This window comes from Athene cunicularia, assembly GCF_003259725.1.
Source record: "Athene cunicularia isolate RWA chromosome Z unlocalized genomic scaffold, athCun1 chrZ_part1, whole genome shotgun sequence".
Lineage (NCBI taxonomy): Eukaryota > Metazoa > Chordata > Aves > Strigiformes > Strigidae > Athene > Athene cunicularia.
In genome coordinates this window covers 23,000,569-23,014,602 of record NW_020799142.1, presented here as the reverse complement: position 1 = coordinate 23,014,602, position 14,034 = coordinate 23,000,569, and the positions used below count along the sequence as shown (strand labels likewise).

General features: G+C 36.0%; 1 protein-coding gene across 6 annotated transcripts in view; it reads left to right on the top strand.

Annotated features, from left to right (window-relative positions):
* The window catches only part of NIPBL (NIPBL, cohesin loading factor), a 158,535-nt gene that overhangs the window by 66,367 nt on the left and 78,134 nt on the right, over positions 1–14,034 (top strand). For all 6 annotated transcript variants that reach the window (XM_026865324.1, XM_026865322.1, XM_026865321.1 and 3 more), the window contains exons 7-8: positions 187–347; positions 4,070–4,163. In XM_026865324.1, the coding sequence (XP_026721125.1) occupies positions 187–347; positions 4,070–4,163 (255 nt within the window). The remainder of the gene's footprint in view (positions 1–186; positions 348–4,069; positions 4,164–14,034) is intronic.

The window sequence follows — 14,034 nt, the reverse complement described above, 5'->3', positions numbered from 1 at the left end:
AAATCTTAGATATCTAATTTTATTTTTATCTTATTTGTGGCAGAAGGATTCAATCAAAAAGTTGGATCCTTGTTCATATTCCAGACCTTCTGCATCCAACTCATTAATCTCCACTACTGTTTTCTCTTAAAGATTTAACAAGTGTGTGAATGTATCACTATAGTTACTTATATTTTTTTATTTCAGCTTCAGTATCCAGTCCCATTGTCACAGCTGGGATGAGGAATCTCCATGAAAATAAAGTTTCAAGTCAGTTGTCTGGAAATTCAGCTAATCATCATGCAGATAATTCTAGACATGGCTCAAATGAAGACTACCTACAGATGGTGCACAGACTAAGTAGTGATGTATGTTAGATAAATCAGTTTATTATGATAAAGGAAATATTTACTATGATAAAGCAAGTATGTGTCTAGCTGTCTTAGAAGTCAGATGTTTTACTGTGGTGTTGTTGATGTATAAAACCACTGAAAATATATTTCCGTTTCAGATGTGTACGCTCGGCCATACACTATATAGCTTTAATGTGTGAGATTTAATTTTTTTCTAAATCTCTCTTTCCTTTGGAACCATTTGTAACATTCATTCTGACAAAATTAGGAAAAGTAAAAAATCTTCACATAATCTTGTATGTGAGTTTATTTTAAAGAAATGGTAGTGTGTCTTTACAATTAGTGTAGCAATATGTTTTTTTTAAACTACTGATTAATTTTCTTAATGAGAATCTCGTCCTGTGATGAAGGTTGTTGGGATTCTTCTTTCAAGTTTAACACATGATCTCTTTTAACAGCTCTTAAGGGGAGAGCACTTACGTTTCAGGGGGTTTTTTCACCAAAACCTGGTGGCAAGCTGGCCTCTTTATTTTGTTTGTTTTGTTTTATTTAGCTTACAAAACTGTGGGCAACTCCTGACTTCCTAAACTAGCTCGTGAAAACAAAAAAGTGTTGTATTCAACAAGTGTACTGTTAACACCAGGCTCCCTTTTTTTTTTTTTTTTTTTTTTTTTTTTTTTTTTAAATAATGCAAGAATTATGCTGATTAAAAATACTAGCTAAGGAATAGTATCTTAAACCAAAGAATGTTGTAATGAAGGAATTCTATTATAATACACAATCATCAGATGTTTCTCTCAGTTTCTACTTCAACAGTGCAAATTCTTCAAAGTAGGAAGCTGTTCTTGGCATTAAATGTACATACATCCCCTAACTATGTTACACTATCAAGAGAATCTTCGTTTTGTTAAAACAGAATTTTTGGAAAACTTTAATATTAGGATAATTTATTTCAGAATTTTTAAAGATGAGGTATTTAAAAATATTAATCCTAATTTTGTGATTCAAGAAACGCAACCACATTCTTGTTCATGAAAATTTAGAAATTAAACTCTTTCAGACTATGAAAACATAAAGCACACCATCATTGATTGGTTTAATTGGAGTAGTAAACATTGTAAACTCGCACTTCTATCCCTTTGTGCATTTTCTTAATGGACCATGTATATTACATTTATTTTATTTGTAATTATACGTTTAAAAGCTGCTTTTCAGTAGATATCATGCAGAAAACAGTTTGAAGAATTTGGATTAAAGTTTTGCTTCTGTGTATGAATAATAAGCTTAATCATAATGTTGTAGACTTTTCAGAAGATATGTGACCTTTGGCAAAGATAGTTATGAATGAGGATTATTAAATCATAAAACTTTAAAACTTTAATTATTTAAATTTTTTTTTCCTCAGATTTAGGATTTTGTTGCTTTAAAAAATGTGAATCATTACAGGATGTTGTGTATTTGCAATATGTGATTGTACAAAATCAGCAAGTACACCCTTGAAAGCTTACTACACATACCCTCAATTTAAGCATGAAGTTTTGGTAAACTTGAGAGCATTCCTAGGATATAAGTTTGTGTTTACATATCACCATTTGATTCAACTCTGAACAAGAAAACTGAAATGAGTACTTCTGAAAATTTGTCACCTATGGTAGGAATGATATGTGTACCTGAAAGGTTATCTACGAAGTTACAGTCATGGGTAGAGGACCTCTCCTGTCCTATTAAAACATAGATGCTAAAAGTTACTAAGCTTTTTTTCAGTATTTTGGGGGGAGGGGTTTGAGATTTATTACAAGCGAAAGATAAATTAGGTTTGAAAAAAATCAGCTCCATAATTTCAGTGTAGTAGATAAATGAGTAACTCATCAGGAAATTAATTTGCTTTGACTTACAGTAACAGCATATAACTTTAAGATACAGTTGTTTTTATTGCATTGAATCTGAATGTTAGATTTCTTTGCACATGAGGCTGTCCTCACAAGGCAACAACTCTTTTTGCAAGCACTGTTGAAAAAATAAGTGTAATTAATAGCACAGCATGAGTTTTAGATTTATTATTCTGTGTGAGGGAAAGAAAAGTCTAATAGAATTGTTTTCTAAGTGCTCATGGATGGTGAAACTGATGAAATCTATTTTCTTATGGATTTATATTCTTTGACTTGTAAGCACCTTCCATCCATAAATTGCAAAGTCTTTTCCATAAGCAGTGTCTACTGTGCCTTCCCAAGGTGTAACATGTACACTGTCTAGTCTATGGCTATGCATGTGGAAACTGGATGTTTGGCCATTGACAGAAGGCATGTGTACTTGCCCCTCTGTGCGGGCTTCTGTCTCCTTGAAATGCCAGTTTTGTTGTCTATCTTACTACCTGCTGCTGATTTTTTTTCATGCAGACATGTAAAAACATACTTACAGTTGAGCCTTCTAACATTCTATTGTGTTGAAACTGGTCAATAGGATAACAGGTATTTATCAGACAGATAATTCAGGTTTGGGGCCAAAAAAGTTACATGAAAAACAGCATGTATTCAGATACCTCACTAGGAGCCACGTTAGAGTATTAGCTACTAAAATACCAGTTTAATTAGGAAACATTAAATAACCATGGAACTTCTTTGGAGACTTCCTTTGTATGACTTTACTCCTTAAAAAAATGGACTTTCTGCAGTTCGCTTATAATTATAGAAAATGCCTTTCCATAGGTACAGGAATTGTTAGTTTGTTCTTTCTGAAAATGTTCCCATAGATGTTGCATTAGAAACAGCACTAAAAATGGGAAGTACTGTTTTATAGAAGTTTAAATCTAGTTAGGGCATTGAATGAGTATACTCATGACCAGTAGAGGGCTCCATCAAAGCAATGAAAAACCCATGTAGGACAGACAGTAAATGGGAATTTGAACAGTGGGTTTCATATTTAACATAGTGTGCAAGTAAAAAAGATAAATTTACACTTTTAAAGGTAGAGTGGCGATCTTGTTACATTGCAATTAGTATTATATTATGAAGAAGTTTTTCAGAAATTATTAATTTCACTGAAGCGGGTTGTTCTATGCAAAACTGAGAAGACAGTAGAAGTTGTTTGCCATGTTGGGAAAGTACTTCATATTGCCATTGAGTTCTTTCCTGACTGTTGATCCAGGCTACTCCAGTCGTGTTTGACACGAGACTATCTCAGCTGCTACAATGAGAGTGTAGAAATTTTGTTCTTCTGATGTGTGTACACTGAAGACAGAAATACAAAGTGTTAATTTGTTTAACTGTAAAAGTAAGATGGCATTCTAGATAAGCTTTAAGGGTAGGTTAAGTGAAAATTAGTGAGTTTTGTTTTTAAAATCTACATTTTCTGCTCAATTTCTTTCAGTCAGTGTTGTATAGAGGTCATGGATTTGCTTTTCAGCTCTTTACTATGACTGTAACAAAGAAGTTCTAAATGGAATCTTAGTGTAAGCCAAAAGTGCTTCTTTAGCTAGAAGACATATACATAGATATATTTTTGTGTGCATGTTCTGGTTATAGATTCTTCTTAGAGCTGATTGTGCTTTGGAATGTTGCCTATATAGTAGTCTAATAGCAGTCTAAAATACAAAGACTTTTACAGAAATAAGTATTTTTCTGATATTTCTTATATGGTTTTTTGTCCTATCCATTTTACCAGTACATGCACTATTTTTAGTCTTTATTTTATCAAGCATTCATGTTCATAATGTTAATATTTTATCATTGTCACTTCAGGATGGCGATCCTTCCATAAGGAATGCTGCAACTTTTTCCTTGAGGTCACCACAGTCAGTCTGCTCTCCAGCTGGAAGTGATGGAACCCTTAAAGGTAGTCTAGCAATCATACATATCAATGTATTTTTTCCCAGTTTTAAAGAACAGAGAGTTTGAAGAGGTATTTAGTTATTCCTCCTGATTTCTGTATTCAGATAGTACTAGAGAGTATGTCATTATATTGTGGATACAAAATTATTTTGAGCCCCGATCCAAAAGAAATTTCTGAAGTTCCAAAAATTGACTAATCATCCTTCAAAACAAAGCTTAAATTCATGGAGGACAGAAGGATTTAAAATCCTTTCCAATATGAGGATTAACTTCTTTATAAGAGCAGTTTCAATTGCTCTGCATAAGAAATGGTTTAAAGGCAGCATTACGAGTATTGAACTCTTAACCAGCTCAGAAATGTTTTAACATGCAAAGCTTGTCTAATTGCAATCATGAAATTTTAAGAACATAAAATTAAAAGTAGTTCAATGAACTCAATACATATAACATAAATGAAGCCTGAAAACCTTAGTTGTGAAGAAGGAATAGGGTGAACTGTAAGTCACTTGAGAGGGAACAGAAAAAAATCTGCTCAAAATAATTCTTTATGCTAAAATCTGGAATGCATAATGCTATTTTAAATATTATCCCTAAGAAGCAATGACTGAGATACATAAGATTGAGCAAGGTAGGGGTTTGGGCATATTCTTGCTAATTTACTTCTTCAGTGCTTACATATTTGCAAGACAATAGCATGAAGATACAACGGTGCTTTCTTCTCTTTAGCCCCAAAGCAAAATTTAAGTCTTTCTGGACAGTCAGGTTAGGTGGAGAGGGAGAACAGGAGAAGATTCAAGTGAAGGTGAAGGTATTGGCCTTGTGCAGCCTGGATAAGAGATGTCTTTGGTATGGGTGAACTTCAGAGCAGCTTCCCATGCCTATGAGGAGATTATGAGGAACATCTGAGTCAGACTTTTCAGTGTTGTGGAGGAAGGATGTGATACAATGGATTTAAATTGAAATGGGAGGTTCTAACTAGGTCTGAGGGAAAACTTTTTCTATCAGGACAGCTGAGCTTTAGAAAAGGTTTCCCAGAGAATCTAAGCATTTTCTATCCTCAGAGGTTTTCAGGATCAGTCTGGGTAAAGCCCTGTATAATATGGCCTTGCTTAGCCTGCTTTTGAGCATGAGAATGGACTAAAGACCTCCTGAGGTCACTTCCTCATTGCATTATCCTATGATGCAGTGACTGACATATGATCTCTGTGGTTCAGCTTCTGTGGGCATATACTATGTTAAACAGTGATGGAAGAAATGTGGCTCAAGTGACAAGTGAGAAGTACATGTATAGCATGCCAGTAGCATCAGTATTTCAAGAAGTCTCGTGCTAAAGGACTTGGAAGACTTGTGTAAACGGCAAAGGCTAAGCGGAGTTGTTTTTCTCTCTTTGTGGAGCTTATCATTTTAACAACATTGTGAATCTAAGCTACTTCCACTCAGATACATGATTACTACTCAGCCAGAAGGATATTTGAATTATTATTTGTTAATTATTGTTAAAGTTGCTGCTGTTTCAATTGGCTGTTGCAGAACCCCACTTTGAAGGGATACCTAGTTGAATTATTTCTGAAAACAATCTGTACAGTTTAGATTGTAATGTTTCAGTATTAGAGGGACTGAAAAAGTGCAAGAAAAGCTTTTTGATTTACCTGTGTGTTAGCTTTACTATTTCCATTGATAAAGCACACAACTGAAATACCATTACTAACAGTGCTTCAAATTTTGCCTTCTCAAAGATGTTAATGAACCCTGATGGAGAGAAACCAGATGGAGGGATCCAGATGCTGCAAGAATCTTAGCAGACATTTACTTCCTCTAAAATTGTATTTTAGAAATTTATGGCAGAGGTGTGGATATTTACAGTGTTATTTAGAACATGGGGTACCTGACAGTAAGTTTTTGGCCTATGATTTGGAGTGAAAGTTGAGCTGATAAATTTTCCAGAGATGATGTCATGGTTTGAGCCCAGAGGGCAACTGAGCACCATGCAGCCACTTACTCTTTTCCCCCAGGAATGGGATGGAGAAAATACAAAAAAAAAGCTTAGGAGTGGAGATAAGAGCAAGGACGGGTGATTCACCCATTATAGTCACTAGCAAAAGACAGATGTTAGGGGAAGAAAAAGAACGGTAATTTAATTCAAACACTAGCAACAGCAACACTTACAGATAGAGTAGGACAGTGAGAAGTATTAGCACATCTTAAAAACACCTTCCCCCACCCCTTCCTTCCTCCATTCAGCTTTGCTCCTGATTTCTCTACCTCCTCCCACCAAGCAGCACAGGGGGACAGGCGATGGGGGTTGTTGTCAGTTTCTGCCGCTCATTCCTCCTCAGGGGAGTACTCCTTACACTCTTCCCCTGCTGCAGCATGGGGGTCCCTCTCACGGGAGATGGTCCTCCATGAACATTCTCTGATGTGACTCCTTCTCATGGGCTGACGTCCTTCATGAACTGCTCCACCATGGGTCCCTCCGTGTTGCAGTCCTACCAGCAACAGACTGCTCCAGCATGGGCTTCCCACAGAGTCTCGGCCTTCCTCAGGTGCAGCCACCTGTTGTGCTATGGGGCCCTCCAAGGCCTGTAGGTGAGCATCTGCTCCACCATGGACCTCTGTGGGCTGCAGGGGAAAAGCCTGCCCTCTCACTGTTAACCTGAAAAGCTATTACCAGTTGGAATAAACCAATCTTAACACTCAGGAGAAATATTCTATTTATTCAGGCCTGGGTGCTCCGTGGACTTTTCCACAAGTCAAGCACACACAGAGCAGGTTTTCATGTTCTTTTTGTACACAAAAATCAGAAGTTAGTACTTTTCCAAACATGCCTATTAGATACTGATTGGTTAGTGATTAACATACAATTATAATACAGCTTACATAATGATTCTACTATGCATGCTCAGGGAAAGGTTCTTAACCTGGGCAGGGGCCTTTTTGACATGTGGATGTGTTTTTTAATATTATAATGAAGGTACTGCACTTTCAGGACACTCAAAAGTTAGTTTCATTGCCAAGTTAAGTAATTCTAGACTTTCAGTTCTATGGTCCAGGATGTTCTGCATGCTCAACACAATCCCACGCATTCTCTTTTAATGTCCAGGATGTTCTGCTTGTTGTCTAGGGTTTGGAGATCTAAGCTTGTGTTTAATAAACTTCTTATCAATAATCAAGATTAACTTGACCACAATTCAAAGTCTGGTTCAACCAGGTTTCAAAACCTCATAATTGTCCCCATGTATGTGGCTACTAGCACAATTATTAACCATGGCTACTAGCAAATGCCAAGTATACCATATCCTCACCACAGGTTGCAGGGGAGTCTCTGCTCTGGCACACCTCCCCACCCCCTTCTCCTTTCTTCCACTGACCTCAGTGTTTCCATAGGTGTCTCCCTCACAATTCCCACTCCTCCAAGGTCCCCCTTCTTAAATATATCATCACAGAGGCACTGCCACCATTGCTAATTGGCTCAGGCTTGGCCAGAGACAGGTCCAGCTTGGAGCCAGGGGAGCTTCGAGAAACATCTCACAGGGTCCACCGCTGTAGTCCCCTCCAAATACCACCCTCGCCACACACAAACTCAGCAGAGGTGAACAAACAGCAAGTATCTATGCTCAGCTTTTTGTTGCTATTCTCATTAGCCCTTGAAAGTTTGGTTGACAGGTCACAAACTTTGATAAAGAAAATTAGCAAAATACTTCACTGTTTGGGAGGACAAAAAGAATGTCACTAGACATCATCAGTCCAGAGAGAGACCTTAGGAAGGATGTTACAATATTTAAACTTTCATATATAACATAGAAACTTGAGGCAATTACTGAAGGTACAGGTACAGACTGCATTTCTGTACTATTGACATGGAAGTAGTAGGCACTTCTGGAGACTTGGAGAATGTGATTGCAAAGTCTTTAATCACTTTAAGATTGAACATAACTGACAGAATCTTAATGAGAAAGAAGTTTTGTTTGCAGCTCAGGCAAATATTTGAGAGATGCCAGGAGTTATAGTGATTATTCACTTGGAGTAAAATTTCTGTGTTACAGAAATCTTTGCTTCACTTCTGTTCTGGTAAAGGTACCAGAGAAGTTGTATCCAGAAGTTCTAAACTCAACTTTATATTTTCTTCTTTATGTACGCTTTATTTTTTTAGCTCTGCAAACAGAATAATGGCTCTGATTTCATGCTATCATCTGGTAACACATCTACTTTCTTACAAAATCAATTTCTGTGAATTAATCTATGAAGAATTCACATGTTGATCTCATAAAATATTCTGTGGGTTGCACTGCCCAAGATCAGTTACTCATCAAAATACTTTATCCATTTGTTCTACTTTTCTGAGGTTCCAGAGCAGTGGAAAAGATTATTTTTTTAAAAGACAACTTCTAAAGATCTGTATAAAGAAAGCCTTCCACAATGTTTTTAGTCCATTGCTTCCCAAAGAGAACAGATCATATCATTTACAGTCTTGTTTCCATGCAGTTTCCTAAACTCTTGGGAAAACATCTGTAAAGACTAGCAACAACTCTTATGAAACTATGTAATTTTGTACTCTTTCCCAGAAGTAAGTTGTATTCCCTCCAGAAATTGTTAAAGGGTATATGATTATTTTCTGAATAATTTGGAAGGATTACTTTGACTTTCTTAGGGATTTACAGGACTTCTCCAGAGAGGTTCCTCTACACTTGGTCTCTGAATGTATAGTGGGTGACAAGAAGAATTAGGAATCTTCTCAGATCTGTAGTACAGACTTCGCTGCTGTCAAAGGTACTTGTTGAGAAAAATTATCATCTCACCCTTTCTCCTTCAAAAGAAAGGTGGAAGAAATTTATTCTTTTTTTTTTTTTTTTTCCCTGACAGGGCCAAAATAAACATATTCAGTCTTGTTTGTTTCTTCAAGTCTAATTTTTTGTGCAAGTATGTATGGGAATACAGCAGTTCTAAGCCAGAACAGTGACACCTGTGTTTTTTGTGAGGCATTTGTGAAGCTCTGGAGAAAGTGGTGGAACTCTTACCCAAAAACTATTGAAAGAGTACATGGAAAGTGAATACAATCTGTCCCTAAAAACATCTCAAATGTATATTCTTCTTAAGCTGTCTCACATGCTATCCGTTGAAGTTTAAGAGCATCTCTAAACTTATGCTCTTTGAAAACATATGTCAACATTGTTAATCAAAATAAGTAATAGTTTCTTTATACCTAGTATGAAACTTGGGAAGATTTCCAGAGGAAGGTTCTGTGATTTTATAAAATACAGCAGGAAAAGACTTGGGCAATTCACATCTTACCATCATTTTGGATGAGTTGTACCAGTATCAGTCCCAATAACTTCCATCTATTTATTTTTCTTGAAATGTCAGTAATGGAGTTTTTTTACTCCATTACTTTATTTACTCATGCAACCTGTTCAGATTTTTAGTGGTAGAAAGCTTTTCTCCTGATGCTTAGCTTGAATCATTTTTATTGCAATTAGGCATGACACTTCTTGACTTCTTTCCAGTGGGAAAGGAAAAACAATTCATGGCCTTTTTTTATAGCATTCATTTACGTATAAGAAAACGTTATCATGTCTTGCACTAATCTGTCTTCTACAGATGGAACAGTAGGATTTCGTTTTATTATCTTTACATAAGTCATCATTTCTGAGCTTCTAATAGTCTTGGATGATTTTATCTGAATTCTAACTGGTCTGCATTTGTCTTGATGTTGTGCTGTCCTAAGTTGTAGATACAACTCTTTAAAGACTTACAAAGATTAGTCAGAAAAGTATCGTAGATGACTTTGTATGTTACTAATGTTGTCTATGAGAATATATTTACTCATTGCTGATAACTTAGATGTGTGTTCCAAGTTGTTTAAAACATATTGCTATTTCTGTAGAGCTTACCTATCTTCCTTTCATGTTGTTACAATTGCTCTTTCTCAGATGAATAAAAAGTTTGTGCTTTTTCTCAGTTGATTTCTTTTGTTTCAAAAGGCTGTCCAAATTAGTCCAGAAAATTATAATTTTTGATTCTGTTTTTAAAAGCAATCATCAGCCTCTCTCTCAAAACTCCAAAAGGTGTTACGATGTTTGGATTAATAAAATACTCTCTGGTTCTGTAACATGGGAAGATATTAATGACAGTTTTTTTAAAACTACTGTTCTTAAGACAGTGCTCTGGAAAGCTGCACTTGCTCACCTATACTTCCTGCATCCATTTTTGACAAGAACAATTGATAGTCTATGAACACAGTTTTGCAATAGGGTATACTGCAATCTTACAGTATGTTTGTGTAGATCATAATTCCTCAGCTTGTTAATGAAATTGTTATGAGATGCTATATAGAAAGCCATACTAAACTCCAGTTATATCACTTAGTTCTCTTTAATCCATTAGACCTGCTGTATTAAGAAATAAAATTATTCTGATTTGATGATACTTACTCTTAACAAATTCACTGTGGAATACGACCTCTTTATTATTGTCTCAATTCTTACAGAATAATCATTCTTCTAGAATGTACCTAAATCATATAGACTATGTATAATACTCCGAGCAGTCCTTTACCATCTTTCTAAAGTGACTGTTTTACCCTTCTTGAGTCTGCTGGAGGCACAAATTCTCAAGATGATTATTAGCAATTCTGACACTGGTTTAAGCAGAGTTCCAGGGTGAATATATCTGATCCCATTTTCATGAAAACATAGCATTTATGTGAAAATTATAAATAGGACCATATTAAATTTAAAGAAATGACATGCTTCCATTTATACCTTGTAACTGCAGTCTCTTAAAATCATAGAGTCATAGAATCATAGAATGGTTTGGGTTGGAAGGAACCTTAAAAAACATCTAATTCCAACCCTTGGGCAGGGACACCTTCTACTAGACCAGGTTGCTCAAAGCCTCATCCAGCCTGGCCTTGAACACTGCCATGGAGGGGGCAGCCACAGCTTCTCTGGGCAACCTGTGCCAGTGTCTTGCCACTCTTACTGTGAAGAATTTCTTCCTAATATCTAATCTAAATCTACCCTCTGTCAGTTTAAAGCCATTATCCCTCATTCTGTCCCTACACTCCCTGATAAAGTGTCCCTCCCCATCTTTCCTGTAGCACATTTAAATACAGAAAGCCACTATAAGGTCTCCCCAGAGCCTTCTCTTCTCCAGGCTGAACAACCCCAAAACTCTCAGCCTGTCCTCATAGGTGCTTCAGCCCTCTGATCATCTTTGTGGCCTCCTCTGGATGCACTCCAACAAATCTTTTGGCAGTAGTATGTTCCTCAGGTTCTGTCATCACCAGGTTCTTAGCTTTTCCAATACACAAACATCAGTATTAATGCAATATAGGTGTTCTGGTTCTTTTGTCCTTCTCCAACTTCCACTTTTAGGAACTTAATTACAGTATAATCACTCAGATGTGAGGTATAATAATCCATTATATTATCCAGTCTAATGCATATATTTTAGTACATATCCATTCTTTAAAGCTTGTGTTTCCAAAGACTTTTCCAGTAAAAAGTCTGGAAAGGTTTGTCCAACAATTTGGTACCCACTTAACTAATGTACCTGGAGTCCAAGGATCACTTTGCTATGGATTTAAAAAGGCATAATACTTGAATGTTCCTGAAGATTCTCTTCAATGTGCTATCAACCAGGTATTAGACATTGGTCTTCATTTGTTCACTAGTAGTTTTTTCCAACTTTCATGCATAGGGAATGGTACTTCTGGCAAAAGAGGATGTAGGATGGGTGACAGACTTTCCAGCAACATCTGGGAAACTTTTATCTGCAAGAGAGTTAAAGGAATATGAAGATAATGTTTTGAGTGACCTTTTGGAAGTTGTTATGCAATTGAAAAGCTAATAATTCTTTAAAATATGTGAATCCTAAGTTCCTGGTAACCTTAATAGTTGCTTTTTAACCATGTGGGTCAGGACAAAGAGTGTGATCAGTGATGTGACTTTGGTGCATCAGCTTTGAAAGGCAAGTGATCTTTTCTCTGTAGAGGATTAGAGATGATCAAAGCACCATGAATGCTTAAATAAGATGCAAGTACTGTGATGTGGTTAGAAAGTGTGCAGACAAAAACAATACAATAAGATGGAGATATGGACAGAATTCTCTCCTGGACAGATGCTTACTTGTTTGCTACCTAAGTTCCTGATGCACAATGAGCAAGTGAAGCCATTTCTGGAGTAAAAAACCAGGAAGTGGTTTTGAAACTGCATTTTTAAGAAGGTGAAGTCACTGTCAATGCAGTGCATTTTATAGTTGCTTGCATTATGAAAGATTTGATGAGAAATCAGTCAAGAGTCCCAGAAACAAATTGCTATAGCAGTTGATAAAACTTCTTCCATACTCAGTGCCACCTACCACTAGGAATCAGTAGGAAAACTAATGAATTTAGAGAACCAGTCCCAGGAGTATTATGGGCGGTCAGAATGACTGTTACTGAAAGACTTCTGAAGTATTGTTGATGCATGTATTTGTACTCTACAAAGGCCTTATTTCCTATTAATGTTACCTGCTTCTTAGCTTTGGTGTTATTTGCCTGGCCAACAGGATTTATTGTTCAGTAATGATATAATGACCAGTTAAGAATCCAAACCAACTGAGAATCTCTTTTTATCTCACAAGTTCTGTGAGTTCTATCTTTTACTGATACCATGGAAGATCCACTACAGAAAGTCAGATTTTTTTTCTCCTGAATTACTGCACAGCCATAGATTGAGTCTCAAAAGCTGCCTACATATTTCTCTGTTCTAAAAGACTATTCTGAAATTCAGTTCATTCCCAAAAAAACATTTCTGAAAATCATTGTATGATTTACTACATTTGCAGCATTTTATAGAACAAACCTTTTCAACCTTGAAATCTTGACTGGTTCAGTAAACAGATCATAATTGTCTATGTATTTTTTCCACAAAAACATTTCTTCTGTTATCAACAAGTCTTATAAGAGCATTCTTCACAGATATCTAATGGCTCAAGCCTTCTTCTGTAGAAGATGTTGAAGTTTGACTTCAACAGTAATAGGCACAACTCTCTCTGTATAATGGGTGATGTTTTGGCTGAAGTTGTAAACGTTTACAGAATGTGGTACTTATTCAGTGTGAAATACCTGTTCAAAACTGCTGATGTCTGTAGTAGAGCGAAACTGTTCAGAATGCTTCATCTTTTTAAATTTCTTTTCAACTCAATACATAGGCATTGTAGCTTCTGAGCTTCCTTGTTGCTGGAGGCTTAACCATAATTAGACATCTCAGAAATATGTGAAGTTATTTCTAGAACATGTACTCTTAAAATGCATCATATAAGCCTTACTATCAACACGTTTCAGGAACTTCCTTCAAGAAGAAGATAGTTTCAAATACCCATTCGTAGTGCTGCCTAGATGAGGGAAAACTTTACTTTTGTTTCTTCATTTACTAGATTCTAACTATGTTCAATGGAATGCACTGAAATCCTTCTGACCTCCTCCAGTCTGCCCAAAAATAAAAAGAACCACCTTATCTGTTGCTGCAGTGTTATTTTGCAGCATGACAAATACCAAATTAATACCAATCAGAACAATCTTGTCATATTTACTTAAAAGTTTAAGACAAGGGAGAATCAAACCTGTGTCATCTATTTGAAAGTGTAACTGTGAAAAACAGTAAATGTTCCATTGTTGCAACTTCAGAAGTATTAATTTAAGAGATAATTCAAGACTAAGATGTCAGTAAGATCTCTTTGAAAAGTTTTGAGCTGCCTCTAATATTTGTAGAAATAAAAATGCAGCTTGTATTTCCTGAGTGGTAGTCATTATCATAAAAGAAATCAGTAACTAACGATTTCTGCTATACATAACACTAAGACAATCTCATACATTACCAAAGGTGACAGTAACT